Source organism: Crinia signifera, chromosome 5 (genome assembly GCF_055691185.1).
Source record: "Crinia signifera chromosome 5, ASM5569118v1, whole genome shotgun sequence".
Classification (NCBI taxonomy): domain Eukaryota; kingdom Metazoa; phylum Chordata; class Amphibia; order Anura; family Myobatrachidae; genus Crinia; species Crinia signifera.
This window is the reverse complement of record NC_139221.1, coordinates 296,643,928-296,664,279: the sequence shown is the minus strand read 5'-3', so window position 1 is coordinate 296,664,279 and position 20,352 is coordinate 296,643,928. Positions and strand designations below refer to the sequence as shown.

Sequence of the window (20,352 nt, the reverse complement as noted above, 5' to 3'; positions counted from 1 at the left end):
AAGTAACAGCAGCTGGGAGAAACGCTGGAGAGAGAGACACAGGTGAACCTGGATATCCCGGAGCCTTGGGAACTTCAACATTTCAGGTTTAATATTTCAGTGACCTCAGGGCCGGATTATAATGGAGGCACAAGGGGTCAGTGCCCCTGGCCCAACCCCCCCCCCCCCCCTGTGTTGGCATGTATTTTTTTTTTTTTTTTTAGCTAAAGGTTTTGTGCATGGGAGTGGGGTAGTGCTGCAGCTTCACCTATCAGCCAATGTGACAATGATTAATGGTGCTGAGCATCAGGAGCCAAGTGACACTGATGTGCATTACTGAGAGTTGACTAAGTCCCATGACACTTTGCACCAGAGGGCAGAGGCTGAGAGGTTTGTGCTGAGCTCTGATTGGTGGAGCTCATTACATGCTTCTCAGGCCCATGGAGAACAGCAGCAGCAGCTTAGTCATGGGAGGGTTTTTAATCAGAGGCAGCACTAGGACTGTGAGGTCGCCTACAGAGTAAGGTGCATAGGGACAAACACAGGCTTTTCATGTGGTAAGTATGTGTGTGTAATATTAATATATATATATATATATATATATATATATATATATATATATATATATATATATACACAGATGTGTCCACATACATCTTGGTTTTATTACGCCATGTATGGCACAATTTGGCACACTTTGGACTCTGCAAAAGTCACACTTTGTGATTTTTCTAAAAATTTCCACCTCTAATCTATTACTTTGTACAAATTCTACTACTGCAAACAATTTTCAGAATCCATCCACTTGTATATATATCCCTTGCAGTTACCCATTGACCAAGTTTATTCTGCCTTTACTCTGTTTTGACAGTGTAATATTCTCCCATGCAGTTTGCGGCCAGTAATGACAAGTGCAAGGGGCCCCCCCTGTCTAAAGTACCCCGGGCCCCCCGAAGGCTTAATCTGGCACTGAGTGACCTGTATTCAGAACAAATATACATACATTTGTCCCGTCACAACAAAGCACTCATCATCCATCACAACATAGTACAGTACATATAATAAATCCATCATGTTTAATTTTTTCATAAGGACTTTGTTAGATCACCTCCTCTCCAGTTTTTTTCTTCACTTTTTTGGATTACCATAAATTGTAGATTAAATTGTAGATTTTAAGGATTTTTATTATGATATTGTGCAAAGTGTTTGGGACACACTATGGGTTTCTAATCCCCTTGTGATTATTATAGATACATTCTCTTATTCTTTCTGATCATTTTCATTTTGTATGTCCCACAAACTGCAGGCACATTCTAGGATTTATATTATTCCTTCAGTCTCACATGAAATGTGGTCCTTAAATGTAAATTATTTTCCCTTTTGGCTACAGTTAAAAAATATATATTTTTTAGATTTTACTTAATTCCTTTTTGTAATGTTACACGCCATGCGTCAATGGTAGCATCATTTTTTTTTTCTGTTTCATTTTCTGTTGGGATAAAACATTCAGTAAAATCTTCTTTTAGGTTTTGCGCCTTTTTGTTTATCATCTTAGGGTTCATTAAAAGAGGAAACTTTGTGGTAATTCAGACCTGCGTTTATTCAGAGACTTGCAAGCAGATTAATGCTGCCCTGCCGAACAAACGCCCTCCCTCCCCATGCATGCCTGCAAATTGCTAAGCACGACTAGCAAAACAATTAGCTGGAACGGCAAATACAGTAGCTGCGAATCTGCTCGCAAGCAGCTCGGCCTCTAATCATTTTCGCAGTGTGCGCAGTGCGTAGTCCAGGACTTACTCTGCAGCTGTCATAGAATCAGTCGGATCGGGGCCGAAGCTGACGTCACATCTTTCCCTCAAAAGCTTGGGCATGCCTGTGTTTCCGTGAAACTTCCAGGAAACGTCTGCTTACCACCCCCAAATGCTGGTTTCCTGTCAACCAACTTGCGTTTGGCCAGCGATTAGTAAAAAGTAGCAGGATTTTATCGCAGGATGGCCTCACGCATGCAAACTACAAGCCATACACATACACAAACTATCAACAATCGCACAGCCTGTGAATTTGCAGCCGTACGATTAGGCCACTTGTCTGCACCAGGGAATCCTGTAAACCTTACAAATGTACTAAGCTGGAGTTCTGAATCAACTGCCTTCTTCTGTATGTATCCAGATAAATCACAGTTCCCCAATGAATCCTGCCTTCTCCTTGTGTATATTCCGCTTCTACAGTATGCTTTGCAAAGACTGGGATTTATACTAAAATATTGTACTTCTAGGTGATGTTAAGTAACCTGCCTTCATGGACAGATTGTTTGAGTGTTGCATGTACAAAAGTCATTTTGGTACTCTTTACCTAGAAGGGCGGCCATCGCAGGGCATCGCATGTACCAAAAAATCGCATGCGATGCGACCGACGAGATTACCGCGATTTCCCATAGGGAACAATGTTAAATGTCCCAATTGACCCGATTTTCCATAGGGAACAATGTTAAAAGGCCCACAGAGGCCAAATAGGCACCCTGAAGTGTGAAATGGCCCCCCCAATTGTTAACGCCACCCCACGATCAACGTCAACCCGAAGCGTGGCGAGCCTGCGAGGGGCAGTGGTACGCGTCCTCCGACCTTTTCATACCCCCACTATCCACGTCGGCGTGGAGCTGAGAATAGAAAGTGTGCCGAGCGCAGCGAGCCACCGAGCCCGAAGCGTGGCGAGCGGACGCGGACACCTGTGAAGCCCGCGAGGGGACGCGTATACCTGTGAAGGTGTCCGCGTCCCCTCGCCACGCTTCGGGCTCGCTACGCTCGCCACACTTTCTATTCTAACTCCGCGCCGACGTGGATAGTGGGGTTATGACGTTGATCGTGGGGTGGCGTTAACAATTGGGGGGCCAATTTCACACTTCAGGGTGCCTATTTGGCCTCTGGGGGCCATTTAACATTGTTCCCTATGGAAAATCGGGTCAATTGGGACATTTAACATTGTTCCCTATGGGAAATCGCGGTAATCGCGTCAGTCACATCGCATGCGATTTTTTGGTCGCATGCGATGCGACCGACGCAATTTTTTTTTCCTTACGATGCCCATGATCAAAATCGTGGGCGCCCTTCTAGGTAAAGAGTACCGTCATTTGTAGTTTCCAACAAGCCTGGCCCCACGTCGCTAGCCCCCAGGGAACTGGAGATACTGCCCGGTAAACCTGGAACATTTTCCCCATAGGATAACATGCGACCCATTAATTCCAACCCCCACCTGGTTCCAATGGCTGCCACTTCCCCCTCTGACATTACAGAAGCTTCAGGTTGATCTCAGTCAAACCAAAATCGCTGGGCCTTCAATCTGATACCAGGCTATTGCGGGTAAACCAAATTTTTCATTTCTGAAATGTCATTTCATGGCTATTCATGTTGTTTGATTTCTCTAGAACCAAATGGCCCAGTTTCACGGGACCAAAATCATTCGAAGCCCACTCAAAAGTTCTTCAATATGGTACTGTGATCATGTAAATTGGTCAGTTGTTTACGAAGATATAGGTGGTTGGTTAAAGGGAGGGGGAGATGGAGGGGCGGTGGTTTTCTCTCCCCTCACACCAGAAAAAGCAGAGACTAGGCTGTAAAAGGAGCCAGCCCGGGATTGTCCCTGCATGATCCTGGGACCATATTCCCGGGTAAATCCCTGCATTTTCTGGTGGGAAAGGGGTATTATTTCAAATAGGAGGGACCTGCAGTGCTCTGAATACAGCTGGGAACCCCCTTGCTCTTTCCCCGGCTGTCAATGGCTGTCACTTCTGCCCAGTGGTGGCTGTCCCCCAGTTACCTCAAGCATGTATTCCCCCTTGGCAATGAGCATGTAATCCCACATGGCAACAAGCATGGAACCCCTGGAAATGAGCAAGTAGTTAAGCAGCACTTATGTAGCATAATTTTTAATAGGCATTACGGTAATGGCATAATAAGTAATGGACATTATGGTGTGTGGCTTGACATGTAATTTGCATTATGGTGTCAATTTTGTGTCAATGCCCCTGTTTATGAAGCATAGTGTGAATTATTTTTGCTCAATCCGTTTGGTATAGTGTGTATTTTGGCTCAATCCATGTGGCATAACGTGAATTTTGACTCAATCCATGTGCCATAGTGTGAATTTTGGCTCAGTCAGTGTGATTTTTGGCTCATTCCATGTGGCATAATGTGTAAGATGCAAGTACTACTGTCTCCTCTGTGCTGGGGCCTACCTCTGGTGCTGTGCTGTAATAATATATATATATATATATATATATATATATATATATATATATATATATATATATATATTAGTCCACTGGTGTTGCCTGCACTGAATCTGCCAGTATTATTTACTCAGTCCACTGTTGCCACTGGCAGTTCTACTGCCTAAGTGTACCTGCCTAGTACATACTAGGCTGCTATATATAATTTAATTAAAAAATAATGCTTGTGCTGCGTGTGACTGTAAAAAATAATTCCATGCTGCTGGTGCACTGACGTGTGCCACTGAGTGCCACTGCCTAATAATACAATTAATTATTATAAATTCTGCTGGTGCATAATAGTCTGCTACTGGTGCTGTGTAACTACCTTTTGTGGTGGCCACTGCCAGTGCTACTGCCTACCTACCTAGTAGTTTAGTTTCACTACCTACTAGACTGCTATATTATTAATATTTAATTAATTTAATTATATATAGTCCACTGGTGCTGCCTGCACTGAATACTGTGAATAGAGGTTGCCAGTATTATTTACTCAGTCCACTGTTGCCACTGGCAGTGCTACTGCCTAAGTGTACCTACCTAGTAGTACAACTACATACTAGGCTGCTATATATAATTTAATAAAAAAATAATACTTGTGTTGTGTGGGACTGTAAAAAATAATTCCATGCTGCTGGTGCACTGACATGTGCCACTGAGTGCCACTGCCAAGCAGTACCTAATAATAAAATGAATTATTATGAATTCTGCTGGTGCATAATAGTCTGCTACTGGTGCTGTGTAACTACCTTTTGTGGTGGCCACTGCCAGTGCTACTGCCTACCTACCTAGTAGTTTAGTTTCATTACCTACTAGACTGCTATATTATTATTATTATTTTTTTATCAATTTTCTTTTATTGAAGCATTACAGATCAATGAGATAGAGGTACAATGTGTACAGAGGTATAAACACATTTCACTTAAAACAAGGTGTTTGTCAACGGTAAAAGACAATAAAATAAAATAGGATAAAATAATAATAATACACGTGACATTTTCACCATGCAATAGCATTCCACAAAAAGTCAGTGAACATACAGGAAAGCAAATAAAGTACAAAGATTATATATAATGGGAATCACAAGAGAAGGCCGGGTCCACGCCATTTATTAACTCCATTACACGCACTGTGACATCTGAAAAAGTGGAGTTCCAGAGTAAATAGTATTCTATGAGATTGGGGGGTCCTGTGCAAATACCCTAGTCTTGTACAATAATGTGTTTTTAAAACAGTTTCCAATTTGGCTTTTTAATGTTGGAGATAGGGTGTCAATGTAGCTCTCCCAAGTGTCACATTTTGTTTTATTGAACTTTTCTTTTTGTAGAGAAGCTTCAAGCCACTCCATTTGGAAAATGTGAAATAATTTGTTTAAGAAAAGTGAGAACGGGGGAGCTGTAGGGTGCAACCAGAGTTGAAGAATACACTTCTTAGCAACTGCGGACAGGATGATCAGCAGTTTTCGGACCCCTTGCGGGACTCGCGTCCCCTCTGGCATAATGCCAAATATTGCCCATTCAGGTGTTATGGGGAAGCTAGACACTAGATGCTGAGTAGCATGTTTCCAAATTTGAGCCCAAAACCCCCAAATTATTGGATATTCCCACAAGCAATGGTACAATTCTGCCCTTTGTGCACCGCATCGAAGGCATGAGTGGTCGTCAATTTGCCACATCAAAAATTGAGGTGACAAGTATGTACGGTGTAGTATATTTAAAAACAATTCTGTGTAAGGTGTTGCAGGGACCAGTCTCACAGAAAGTTCAAATGATTGTGCCAGCCCAGTTTTAAGTCATCATATTGGATAGGGGTGCAAAGGAAATTGTAATGTACAGAGATTGCCTTGAATGAGGAGTTCTCTGTTTGTAACAGAGAAACCAGGGGGTTGGTAAAGTCAGATAAGGAGAGCTTTCTGGAGAGACCAGCCACATAATGTTGGGCCTGGGAGAATGCCAAAGGGAAGGACTGTAGGAATGGGAACTTGTCCACTGCCTGTGTGAATGTAAGTGGTTTCCTCGTATCAATATTGACAAGGTGTCCCACATTGGTTATCCCGAGTTGCGCCCACATTGTGAAAGGATAATATGCATTGTCATCCTGGAAGTTCGGGTTTGAGACCAAGGGAAGGAAGAGCGACACATATGGGTTCAACACTTGGTTATGGCGCAATATGTGCCAGGCTTTACGGGTGGACATTAACAATGGGTTAGCTTGAATTGGGGCAGGTATATCTTCATCATGGGAATGTAGAAATACAATTAAATTATCGCCATTCAGGAAAGATGACTCTAAACCAGGGTTAGAGGACATACTTTTACCATGTGTCCAATCACGGGGGTAGCGCAAGTGTGAAGCATGGCAGTATTTTGTTATATTGGGTAAATTAATACCCCCATTGGAACGACATTGCTGTAGCTTAACCATGCCAATTCTCGCCCTTCTACCTTGCCAGATGAATGTGCGGATAATCCGGTCAATTTCTATGGAGTCCCGGTTGGTCAATATAATTGGAAGGGATTGTAATGGGTACAGAATTATAGGGAAGAGGACCATCTTGACTAGGTTAGCTCGACCTAGGTATGATAAGTTTAAATGTCGCCATCGTTCAGTGTCGTCTCGCATTCCCCGTATGATACTTTTCAAATTGAGGTTGTATAGGGTTTGGAGATTTTTGGGGAGTTGTATACCAAGATAGGTAATACATTTTGTGGTCCAATTAATGGGGATTTCTCTAAACCAAGCTGGGCGGGCATATCCTGGTTTCAAATAGAGTGCTATGGATTTCTCAAAATTGACTTCAAAACCTGAAATCGAACCAAATTCCTTGATACGGTCCATCAGCGGTCCCAGAGTCCTCCTGGGCGATGATATGGAAAGTAGAACATCATCAGCAAAAGCAGATATTTTTAATTCTTCCCCTCTCAACTTAATGCCTGTGAACTGCGGTCAGCTCTGCAACACCCGAAGCATGGGATCCAAGGCTAAATTAAAAAGTAGGGGCGAGAGTGGAAAACCCTGTACCCCGGGACAAGCCCAGTTTTTCGCCTATAGTTCCATTAACCAATAGTGAGGTGACAGGCGTAGTGTAGAAAATTTTTATCATTTGTTGGAATCTTGGTCCAAAACCCTGCCTATCGAGAACTTCATATATGTAGATACTGTCATGACACCATATCAAACGCCTTGGTGGCGTCGAGGCTAAGGATCATATTAGGTATGGTGGGTTGTAGACTAGCTGCCATCACCGCTGCTATTGCAGTACGTATACCACAGACCGAGTGTCGGCCCTTAACAAAACCAAGTTGGTGTTTCGTGAATATAGAATTCAAAAAGGTTTGAAGTCTGTCTGCTAAAATTTTCGCTAGGATTTTGAAATCGATATTTAATAAAATGATGGGGCGATAGGAAGAGGGTAAAGTAAGATCTCTATCTGGTTTCGGTATAAGGGTGGTGAATGCCTGGTTAAAGTTGGGAAATATAGGGTTTTCAGTTTGGATATGAGTATAAAGGTTAAGAAGTGTAGGTATGGCATCATGTTGGAGAAGCTTATAGTATTCTATAGAGTATCCATCGGGTCCAGGACCTTTGTTTAAATGCATAGACGTTATGGCCCTTCTTATCTCTTCCTCAGTGATATTGGCCTCTAGATTTTCTTGTTGTAGAGGTGATATGCATGGGAGGTTAGCTTCGTCTAATAGTTTAGACATCAGTATGGAGTCATGTGGGGTCGCTGCATATAGTTGTGAGAAATAGTCTTGGAATGTTTTTACAATATCAGATGTTTTAGTGAGTAAGGTGGATGAATGGTTATCCTTTATAGTAGCTATATGATGTCAATTTAAAACTTTTGGTCATATTAGCTAACAGTGTTCCTGTTTTATTACCCCAACGGAAGTACCGTTGTTTGGAGTAGTCAAGTTTCAGTTGTGCTTGGGCCGCTAGGAAGCTGTCTAGTAGCTGGAGGGCTGTGGTGTACGTTTCATGTGATTCTGTTGTGGGGTTCGATATATAGGATGTTAGCGTAGCCCGTAGAGCATGTTGTAGTTCCCTATGTTGAGAATTATTGTCCTTATTTCTCTTTGCAATGTATGACATGATGTGGCCCCTCATGACTACTTTTGACGTTTCCCAAAACGACAGGGTTGTCCCAGTATTCTAAGTTGACATCCAGGAACTCTGCCCACTTATGTTTGAGGAACATCCTAAATTGATCAGAACGGTAGAGGTACGAGGGGAAACGCCGCACAAAAGGACTTGTGCCCATGGAGCCAGCCTCGAGTGTCACAAAGACTGGAGCATGATCCGAAATGGCTATATCGCCTAAAGAGGCCGACTCAGGTGTATGTAAACAAATGTGAAGAGACTAGGATATAATCGATTCGACAGAAAGATCTGTGGAATGTATAGGACCTATTGGTGGGATTAAGGAGTCTCCATAGGAGTGATCGGTTGGTAAGCGATGGATGTGGTTCCACTGAGGTGTAGTAAGAGATGGGGGTCTGGACGACTTGTCGAGAGAAGGATTAGAAACTGTGTTAAAATCAACCCCCATGATCAAATTGTGAGTGGATCTACTGTACAAGAGTTGGAACAAGGACTGGTAAAAGGGCAACTGATCCGTATTGGGGGCGTATATATTAATAAGGGTATAGTTTACATCATAAATTTAGACATCAAGCAATAGGAAACGTCCCTCCGGATCCTTGATAGTATCAATGATAGTATATGGCAATCTTTTGGAAAAAAGAATTGCTACACCACGAGATTTAGAGTGATATGAAGCAGATATACAATCATTGATCCAGCTATCGCATAGCGTTGAGGCCTTGTCTTGTTTCCAGTGAGTCTCCTGAATAAAAATTATGTCTGATTTATGTTTTTTTTTAAAAGCAGTTATTTTTTTACGTTTATTGGGCGTGTTTAGACCTCCCATATTCCATGAAGTAATTTTAAGGGAACAAGGAGTTTGGGTTATTGAGTGTTGGGCAAGTGGAAGTCGTGTCGTCATCCTATACCTGTGGGTGGGAAGAAGTGGAGAGCTATAGTTTCAGCGTGGACAATTCCATCCCTGTCCCAGAAAGCACGGATGGCACAAAAAAGAAGCAGCAGGCATGGACCCAGGCCCCTCGCACAAAAAATCCTGGAGATAGACAGATCTGTCAAAATACATAACAGAGCAACCTCTGCGCTGGGCGCTTGGAAAGATGTGAGCCCGGGCGTCAGTTGGGTTATCAAAAATGTAGGTTTGCCCATTGTCGGTAATTTTAAGTTTGGCCGGGTACATTAGTGCACATCTTTTGTTATTATCTATCAAGTATTTACAGATCGGGGAGATCCCTTTTCTGGGCCACCGCGACCGAGAAGTCCTGGAAGACCAGGATCCTCGCGCCATTGATTGTCAAATCACGCTGGCGTTTAAAGGCACTTAAAATTCGCTCTTTGTCGCGGTAGTCCAGAAATTTCGTAATCACAGGGCGTGGGTTAGCAGTAGGTTTTTCCCGCTTAGGGCCTAATCTGTGTGCTCGTTCTATTTTTGGCACCCATTTTTCATCCTGTAGATGTAGGGTTTTGACCAGTTGCTTGCTCAAGTAATCTATCAAGGGCAAACCCCTAACTTGTTCGGGGATACCCACGAAGTGGAGGTTATTCCGCCTATGGCGGTTCTCCAAATCGTCTACCTTAGCAGCGAGCACCTAATAGGAGGAAGCAGTGGAAGTACAGGATGTCTGCAAGGTATGCAAAGTATCCTCAGCATCGCTGACCCTTTGTTCCACCATATCTAATCTATTAGTATGGTCGGTCAGACGATTCAGTGCGGAGTCAAGAGAGGATTGAAGCTTGTCCAACCTCTTGTCTATGTTAGGAAAAAGTTGGTCAAACTTCTCTTCAAATTTGGGCAAGAAAGTCTGGAGCTTATCATCTATCATAGGCATAAGGGATTCAAGTTTCTCCTCAATCTTAGGCATGATAGCATTTAGAAGTAGGGTAGCCACATCAGAATTGGGGAGGGATGTGTCCTCTGCGTCCGAATGTGCAGTCACCTGAGGTAACGCAAGTTTAGGCGAAGGTGGGGTGGTGCCAGCTTTTGCTGGGGTTTTGCTGGGTTTTACCATGTTACGTGTTGACGTTCTAGGCGGTAATGGAGGTGGGGAGGTACTGTAATATGAGTCAAGACGATCCTGAATATGTATGGAGGAAAAAGGTGGTTATGGGAGGTGAGTTAGTTTGCATTTGATTCTTTGAGGAACGGGGAACTAGTGGCAAATGGGCACTGCAGATGTAGCCGTGCTCATCTATCCCTTGAAAATCTCCATCTGCGACTCCCATGGGGGTTAGTGCGGTCCCGTTGCCATGCACTTGGCTCTAATTTGCTCCGTCACCTAATAGAATACCTCCCATACCTCCTAATAGAAATGCATTGAGCAGCAATATCGCAGCGTTGCTATTCTTAACCACGGGTGAAAATTTGGAGCAACAAACGGGAGCGAGTCATTAAAATCAGGAAAAGATGATTACAGGTGGTTACATCTATATATCTAGAGAGGGGCAGTTTCTCCCATGTTAAAGTTCATCAGAGTGAGTTTTTGCTCCTGATAGAGATTGGTTTAAGAATTTTGGATTTAATTGTTTTAACCTATTTACAGTCTCAGTTATATTTGCATCATAACATTCATATGAACTTTGCAGGAAGAAAACAAGGCTGTGTTGTTATGAGAACTGGAAACAAAGTCGGATTGTGGGATGTTGTCAACTGTGATGAGAAAGCTAAGTACATCTGCAAGAAATCTGCACAGGGAGTAACGATGCCTCCTGCCCCGACCACAACAGCAGCACCAACATGCCCAGATGGATGGGCAACATCCACCCTCTTATCTGCATGTTACAAAGTAAGTAGACTGATAGAAGTACAGAGAGCTTCACAACTAGAAGCGCACCTACAGTAGGTTTGCAAGCAGGTGTAATAATCCGACCTAGAACTCCAATCCACCAATTTCACTGAATTAAGATTTCATCAATTCTCTAGTAAATGTCTCCTTAGTTCAGCCATATTGTGTGGAATCAGTATGTCCAAGCAAAGATTATATAGCTGCTATTGGCAAACCAGCAAACCTAAAGCGCTAGATTTTGGTAGCATCTAAATTAATAAATGAGTTTCATAATGTCAGCAGCTGGCACCCCTCACTATACCCCAGCTGTTGAGATGGTGGGGCAGTAGTTGGCATCTTCATACCTGTAAAATTGCTAATCTTGTCTCCATGTTGATAATGAATTGAGTGCAGCACTGGGATTTGATGTCACAGCCTGGTGTCACACTCTGAGGAGGAGACCATGCTGCCCTGCTCCCTAACCATGCTAGGTACAGTAAGTGGGAGAGGGGCTGCACTCATGAGCCTCCTTCAGTTTCTATGTGATACATCCTGGTCTTGGATTTAAGAATGTCTAAAGCTGAATAGTACATTGTAACAAGCATTTGTCAGTTAAAACCAGTTTCCTTGTTCTGTAAGACACACCTAGTCTTTGACAAATGCCAGAGCTAACAGTGATCTATTCAAGTCTCTTATTTGTGGCCTATGCGCATAGAGGAAACTGATACACATATCAGATGGTACCCTGCTTCCTCAAGAATGAATGAGGAGCATGATGATGGACATAACTTTGCAGGCTGCTGCTGTCAGAAATCCAGAACCACACAAATTTTATGGATCCAAACCGAAATAAAACCCAGTCTGGACCCCTGAATCTTACCGTTGTTTAGAATTTGAATTTTAAATCTAAATGTTGAGTTTTAAATTGCAAAAATTTAAAAATGTTAACAATTTTATCGATTATCAATTTTTTATGATAATCAGTTTTTTCTACTGATTTTAAGCCAGACTGAAATCTGAATCATAACAATTGAGGGTGGTTTTAGCTAAGCCAAAATATGATGATGAATCAAGACCTAAACACAGAAGTCCGCACACATCTTACTCAAAACATACCTCCCAACTACAGTATACTGGTTTTGGTATCTATTCACTCAAGGGTCTGGGGGCATGTCCAACAGCTCTTGGATATGCTCATATAGTGATAAAAAATGAGGGCAGGGTTTACGGTTTTCAGTAATTCCAGCAAGGTCACACACCATAATTTTGGATATGCACAATGTCACTCTTCCTGTCAGGATGAGAGGCATGTCTAAATAATTGTTAAATTCAGGTTCCTGCAATTTATACAAAATGGGGAAAATGGATGTGGCATATGGTTTGTAAATAATAGGTCAGATAATCTGATAGAGTGATATATTATCAGAACATTGGTTGGATGTGAGAAATAAACATATATGTGTCCAAATCAACAAAAGAAGTGTAGGTAAGTATCTAGTTAGTACCAAGACATGAATAAAAGTCAAAACTGTGAAAAACATTAACTGTGTTATTAATTATTAGGAACCAATTGTGAATAGGATATGAATAAATATATTGATGCTCAACTAGTGATACATTTAAAAAGTGTATGTAATATCCTAACTTATTGGAATATAGAAGTGATTAATACTGTATATGATAATTGTCATCCATGAGTTGCATAGTAGAGTTCAAAGGTTGAACTCAAGTCTTTATTCAGCCTTAACTACTATGTAAAATATTGGGGGTCATTCTACTTCACACGCGTTTGTATGGGGGAGCAATCTTTCCTTTCTGTGCATAATGTTTATTCACATGTGCAGGGTCCCTGGGCGAACTGACTCAGCGACTTACATAATCGCAGGCCCGTTCGCACGGGCAGGGAGCATGGAGCGCAGGCCCAGATGTCTCCCATGGGAATGCCCAGCATTTCATGGGCATCCCCATTAAAAAACTGGGAGTTCCCATGGGCATTCAGCTGAGGGAAGGTGTGCCTGGGGGTGGCCAGCTGACGTCAAATAGGTGGGAGGTGAGGACTTTTGAGTGCTGAAGGCTTTTTGGCTAATTAACATCTTGAGCCCTTTATGGTGGTATCCCCTCCATCCGGATAGGAGGGTGCCCCAAAATTTTTGCCGACCAGACCCAAAATCTCCTCGCCATTTCAACTTTTTGTACCTTTGTACTTTTCGTGTACTTTGCTGTACTTTTATTGGACTTTTTAGTATTTTATGCTGTATCCATCGCACTTTGAAAATAAATCTTTTTTATGTGACCTGGATTGCCTGATTGGAGTGACATCACGATCAAAGATACCTTTTGATGAACATAGGGCATTAGTCCTTGGTAAGTCATCTACCTTTTGAGTCCCCCGCTGAGGAGACCAGACTGTTTGTATCGTGTATCGGTGTATGACGAGACCAGCTGACTAAAGATACCTTGATGTGCACATAGGGCACTGGCTTAAGGTCAGTTATCAGGGTCCTTTAGTCACCTGCTGGACAAGGATTCACCACACAAGCCTTTGGTACACTAAACCAAGGAACTAAAAAGAACACAGCGCCTATGATTTCTCAACTTTTTGTATTGCCATTGTTTGGGATTTAAGGAGTCCCCTGTTTAATCAAGGGCTGCAGTGTTCAGGCGCAGTCATTATTCTTTAAATTGTATTTTATAATCGCAGGCCCGTTCGCACGGGCAGGGAGCATGGAGCGCAGGCCCAGATGTCTCCCATGGGAATGCCCAGCATTTCATGGGCATCCCCATTAAAAAACTGGGAGTTCCCATGGGCATTCAGGTGAGGGAAGGTGTGCCTGGGGGTGGCCAGCTGATGTCAAATATAAGTCAAATAAAAGTCAGTTATGCGGCAGGGTGTGCCCTCCAGGACTTGGTAAGCTGCGAGCTTCACATACCAAATGCTTGCAGTCCTCTTGAATTTCCCTAATGGTAACTGAAGAAATGTTTTGCATGGGCCTTAGGGGCCTCATGTTCTGCTTATCCCTATTTCTAATACTTGACATGTGTTCCAATATTCTTTTTTGAGAGGTCTTTTAGTTTTTTTTTTATATATACCGTTCAAAAGTTTGGGGTCACTTATAAATAAATTTTATTTTTGAAAGTTTTTTTTCACTGAAGATAACATTAAATTAATAACTTAATTTAATACTACCTTTTTAAATGAATATCTGCATAGGGGTATAGAGGCCAATTTCTAGCATCCATCACTCCAATAATGGTACATTGTGTTTGCTAATTTCATTAGAAGACTAATGGCTGATTAGAAAACCCTTGAAAACCCTTGTGCAATTATGTTAGCACAGCTGAAAACGGGCTTGCTTGTTAGAGAAGCTACAGATGGAGGCGCTCTCATCTGATTGGCTCCCATGCGCCGATCATCATCCTCCTCTGGTGAATGGGGCGCGTGCACTTCGGAGATGATCATCCATGTCTGCCGGCGCAACAGCTGCCATATACCAGCGGATCGCGCACTGGCAGAAATGATAAGAATGGCTCCAACTGTATAAAACTGTCTTCATTTGAGCTAGTTGAGTATCTGGAGCATCACATTTGTGGGTTCGAATATACTCTCAAAATGGCCAGAAAAAGAGTACTTTCAGGTGAAACTTGACAGCCTATTCTAGTTCTTGAAAAATGAGAGGTTGGGAGGAGCTCTCACTACCTGGCAGCTGGTACGGGGGTTTTCAGCCCCAATTGAAAGTTAGTACCAAAAGAGAAAGAATGTACCAGCACCGTCTGTTATATAATGAATATGAATAGACAATTGTTCTATATACAATATTTGAATACAAATAAAATATTAAAAAGTATATACTGTATGGAATTCCATAAAAAAACATATTATTTCATATACAATGTAAAAACACTAGTGGTGCTTTTAATGGTGGGTTGTGATAGATCTTCTTTTAGTTGTATAGCGACGGATATTGCACCAGGTGGCCAGCAGTCCCAATGGGGTTTTGTGTGTGGTAATCAGATGGTATTGTCCACAGACCCAGTTGGGGTATTTTTAAGTAAACCTGGTTGAACTTGCAGTTCTTGTATGGTCGCCTCAGATCAGCCTCCGGATACAATTAGAGAAGGAGATTAGGAATCAAAGTTCCATATAAGCAGTCCATGTATAAATGTGGTAGATTCAGGTGATCAAAATCATGATTTCAGTGGAAAGTTGCTGTAAAGTCACTCAGATAACTCTGACTTTGATCCTAATTGAAACAATAAATCCTTTAAAGCATCAGATTATTTTCAACTTAGAATGGACTGTCCTGTTTTTTTCCATATCCAATTTTTCAAAGTCCTATTTAACAGATCTGAGAAAAGATCAATGAAGAGACCTCTGGACTCAAGGGGATAATATGTAGATTTCAACTTTAACCCAGATGACACAGTCTCTGTCTCATTTAAACCATTTACATTAGTTATCTCTGGTTTCCTAAGGAAATGTCTCTTAAGGGTTCATTTCCTAGCAAAGAGATTAAGATCTATCATTAAATCAACTTTGCTGGGTCCTTTTGAGGGGGGAAAGAGAGGCCTCTTTTTAGGACCGCAATTTCCCTTTCTTTCAGGATTCTTTTGGATATATTAAAAATGCCTTTTGTATTTAAAGGTGATGTAGGAGGATGATTTAGCCCGGTCATTACAGTACTGACTGTATCTTTGGTTCCCTTCTGGGTAGTCCCATTTCCCCTCCTTCACCTAATCTTCTTTTTATTCTTAATGGGGTTCTTTGTGGGGTACCCAGTGGTAGATGGCCATGGAAAGACAACATCCCGTTCTCACAATTTCTCAGGCTGAAGAGAAATTGTTCTGACCCAGCTGTGTTCGAGGAACAATCTAAAATTTACATCCAAAGATTCAAAGAAAGAGGATATCTGGCTGGTATTATTAATGGGTCTCTGGCTAGAGCTAGGGGATTGGTACGAGAAGATCTACTTAGAATTAAAGATCAAAATACACCCTCTCTTGAATCAAATAGTTCCTCCACTATCAAAGATCCTATAATAACAAGGAGAATGAGTTAAATAAGATCTTTAGGAACCACTGGAATGTTTTAAAATTAGACCCAGTACAGGGTACCCAAATTTCTGATGCCCCACATATAGTCTATAGGAGAGCGAATACGGTTAAGTCTTTGGTCTTACAAACTATAAATGTTAAACCTATTACTAACACATTTTTAACAATTAAGGGTTGTTACCCTTGCAACAGCTGTAAAGTCTGTTAATTGGTGAGTAAAGGTGCTGATATTGAGGCTCTAAATTGAGAGTTAGAGATTTTATCAATTGTAACTCAACACATACAGTTTATATGTTGAAGTGTGGTTGCGATTTAAGATATGTCGGTTAAACAAAGAGACCTTTAAAAATTAGGATTTTAGAACATCTTCACAACATTAAACATGGTGTCACTAATCATAGTGTACCGGGATATTTTAAGGAACATAACAACTGCGGCCCATGTAGCCTCACATTTAAGGGTATAGAACTGGCTCATAAAAATAAAAGGGGAGGAGATTGGGATACATTTTCAATAAAACAGGAATCTTATTGGATTCTTCAGTTGGGCACCCTTACGCCATCTTTACTAAATGAGGAGTATGAGATTGCGCCTTTTGTTAACCAGTAAGAGATATTTATAAAGGTGTATTCATTGCGTATTTCCCCTAGTCTTTTTTGACTAAGAGTTTTCAATTTTATTTGTATATGTATTGAATTTTATTATATGATTGTGTATAATTGATTGTGTATAATTTTTATACAATTCATTCAGACTGAATAAGCTGCATACAGTATCTAGACATTGGTGTGTGTATGTATATATATATATATATATATATATATATATATATATATAGGTATAGTCCTGCTGAAATTGCCCCAGAGCACCCTCTGTACACCCTATAAACTCTAGGTCTCTGGCTTAGTGTCTTGATGACCCCTCTTGATGAAGGCGCTGTGTGCGCCGAAACGGCCGTCGAGGAGACGTGTAACGTATTGCCTAGTTGTATCTGCCTGATGGGTGTCTATGATGATTATCTCGTCTAAACTGAGCCTGGATTTTTCTCAATAAATGAGTATTATTCTATATTGAATTTCAAGTGACTGGTGCCGGTTGTTCTGTTTGCTCTGGGGCAATTTCAGCAGGACTATACCTTTATTTAATTGTGACCTGGCACGGTTCATTCACACAAGTCAGCGGGTGCGACTGCTCTTTGGACTATATATATATATATATATATATATATATATATATATATATATATATATATATATATATATATATATATACATACATTTGTTACTGCATTTGAATGAAGTGACAGTGCGATGTATCATAGACGCTTGTTTTCTAAGTTCTGTGTTTTTTCTTGTTGAATATACAATGAAAAGTAACCAGTATTTAAATTTATACTATATATATCCCGTTTAGGATTTTTAGGTTTAGGCTAAAAATTAATTATAATATGGGTAAAATATTTTATATCTGCACACTAATATACTGTTATTTTTTCTCATGAAAGAAAACCTGCATTACTGTACCCGGTTCAGGGTTAATATAGAATGCCGGTCCAAGCTAGTACACAGGGTTAAATATATAGTGCAGGTTTGTGATAAGCAAATACTGCCAGACTGAGCTAAACATTCAGTGTAATGAACTGAAAGGCGTGGTAGATACATCTTACTCTCCCGATATTGGGCTATCTCAGGGCTGGCAACAGAAATCTTGGGGCTCTATACAATGATATTTCTGGGGCCCCTCCCCTAATCCCAAATCCACACAACGCTCTTCTGCATGAGCCTCATTTAACCTTTCGCTGCTCCAGATCCTCTCGTTCTCAGTCCTGCTGGCTTGGCTCCTGGCTGCAGCTTCCTGCTGGCTCCTGCTGCTGGCCTGTCATTTTCACAAAAGAACGCTGAGCACTACGAGCAGGCAGGGAAGGTCTTTCGCAGAGTGTGGAACAGACGACCCACGCATGCTCAGTAAAAGTACAGGAGCCAGAGACTGAGGCCACAGCACCAGCGGTCGGTATGACTGTGTGCCTGTGGCCCCAGGCTGTGCGCAAACATAGAGTAGATGGCAGGGTGCACACACAGTAGATGGCAGTGGCACACAGTGAGTCTGTCAGTAGAGTCAGTGACACAGTGAGTCAGTCAGCCAAAAACAGATGGTGCACAGTAGACGGCCGGGCCGCAAGGGTCACTGACAGGCCAGCTAGTACGGGCAGTGTTCGTGCCGGGGAATGGAAACTTTGGGGCCCTTCAGATCTCCGGGGCCCATCACACTTGTCCCCCTTGACCCCCCCTGTCGCCTGCCCTGGGCTATCTCGCCAGGCCTCTGTATGTTGATTGACACATACTTGAGGTTAAAATCTATTGAATGCCCGCAAAGACACTGCCCTCTGACGAAGTCTCCTGATGAAGCGTGTTAGGGCGTGGCTTGCGGACGCTCTCTCTGCTGACACTGGCTGAACTCCTGGCTCCGGTCTCCCTGGACGATGCACCGCAAGCCAGCGTGTGATGTTTGTGACGTTTCTGTGGCCAGAAGGATGCCCTGTTGCCCAGCTGTATTGCCGTGGTATTTTATGCCGTGTGGTAACCAGCCCACAGTGTTTTATACATTGGTACGAGTCCCTACTGTTTGTACCTTGGAGTGAAGTTTTACCCCATATTAAAATACTCTTTTAATGCAGTACGAGGCGCTCCTTCTCATCTTGGTGTTTGTGTGTGTGTGTGTATATATATATATATATATATATATAATCTCCACTTATGCCGGCACTCCAAACGGTCAGCTGCTCCGGTGCCACTTCAATAATAATAGCGGGTCCAAGAAAAGAGCACTCTGGAGACTTGTCATACAAACAAACAACTGTATTGAGGTATGAACGTTTTCAGGACCTACATATACCCCACTACTTACCACGCTGCCGCGTCTCACCCGCCGTCTGCGTCGCATGTGGGCTTCCTGATGACGCACTTCCGGTTGCGTCACCCTCGGCTCCATAGCAACCAAGAAGGCTTGCGTTGCACAAGGTGTCTGGTGCGGTCCACGGACAGTGCCGCCTCTCAGCCTCAGACCTGCAACCCCTGACTCACGGGGACACGATACAGCGGGACTGTAAAAAACATAAACATAACATAAGCAAAGTACATATATAGAATACATGCAACAATACACAAATTCACAAAAAAATACAATCAAAAATATACACTAGCGCAAGGATACTACATAATAGACACTGCTAGTGCTAGAGTACACCTCAGTTTTAACCCAAAGAGTTCCAGTTTATCTTGTCGTTTAGGCCACCAGGCCTGGTTGTGCCCAAACGCAAAATCCACTGGGACTCACGCACCAACAAGGTTTTAATCCTGTCACCCCTACGAAGGGATTGGGGCACATGGTCAATGATATAATATTTTAAATCCTCCAATCGATGCCCTGCTGCTTTAAAATGACGAGGAACAGGTTGATCCACGTCCTTGCCCCGTAAAGTGAGGCTAATGGAGGATCTATGTGCGGCCATCCTCTCCTTAAACTTGCGAGAGGTCTGGCCCACATACATAAGACCACATGGACAGGTTACAATGTAAACAACATGGGATGAGTTACAAGATAACACATGCCTAATGTCGTAGGTACGATCACAGTGGGGGTGTCTGAAAGATTTACAGGCTATCATGAAAGAGCATGTGACACAATTAGCACATTTATAACAACTCGGGGCTTTGGTGTACACATTAGCCTCCGGACGTCCAACATAGAGAGAGAGAGAGAGAGAGAGGCACTCCCTCAGCTGGGATTTAGTACCTGGGTGCCTTCTGGAACAAACAGGTAGTCTCGTAGGAAGAAACAGACAGCGGCACTCCAAGGGTTTTCAACAGCGTGTATTAAAGCAAACCAATGTTTCGGGGTATCATTCACCCCTTTGTCAAGGTTTAAGTGCAATATTGCACTTAAACCTTGACAAAGGGGTGAATGATACCCCGAAACGTTGGTTTGCTTTAATACACGCTGTTGAAAACCGTTGGAGTGCCGCTGTCTGTTCCTTCCTACGAGACTATATATATATATATATATATATATATATATATATATATATATATATATATGTACACACGGAGGCGGCACTCAGCAGACTTGATAAAGGTAATAAAGGTTTATTTCCAACGGTTTCGGGGTTACCCCACTTCGTCAGGGAAATGATAT

The 20,352-nt window shown here is 42.2% G+C and overlaps 1 protein-coding gene across 1 annotated transcript in view; it reads left to right on the top strand.

Moving 5' to 3' along the window:
• Window positions 1–20,352, top strand: part of LOC146081226 (macrophage mannose receptor 1-like) — a 282,981-nt gene that overhangs the window by 52,144 nt on the left and 210,485 nt on the right. Inside the window, exon 7 of the mRNA XM_083189331.1 lies at window positions 10,931–11,130. Coding sequence (XP_083045457.1) covers window positions 10,931–11,130 — 200 coding nt within the window. The remainder of the gene's footprint in view (window positions 1–10,930; window positions 11,131–20,352) is intronic.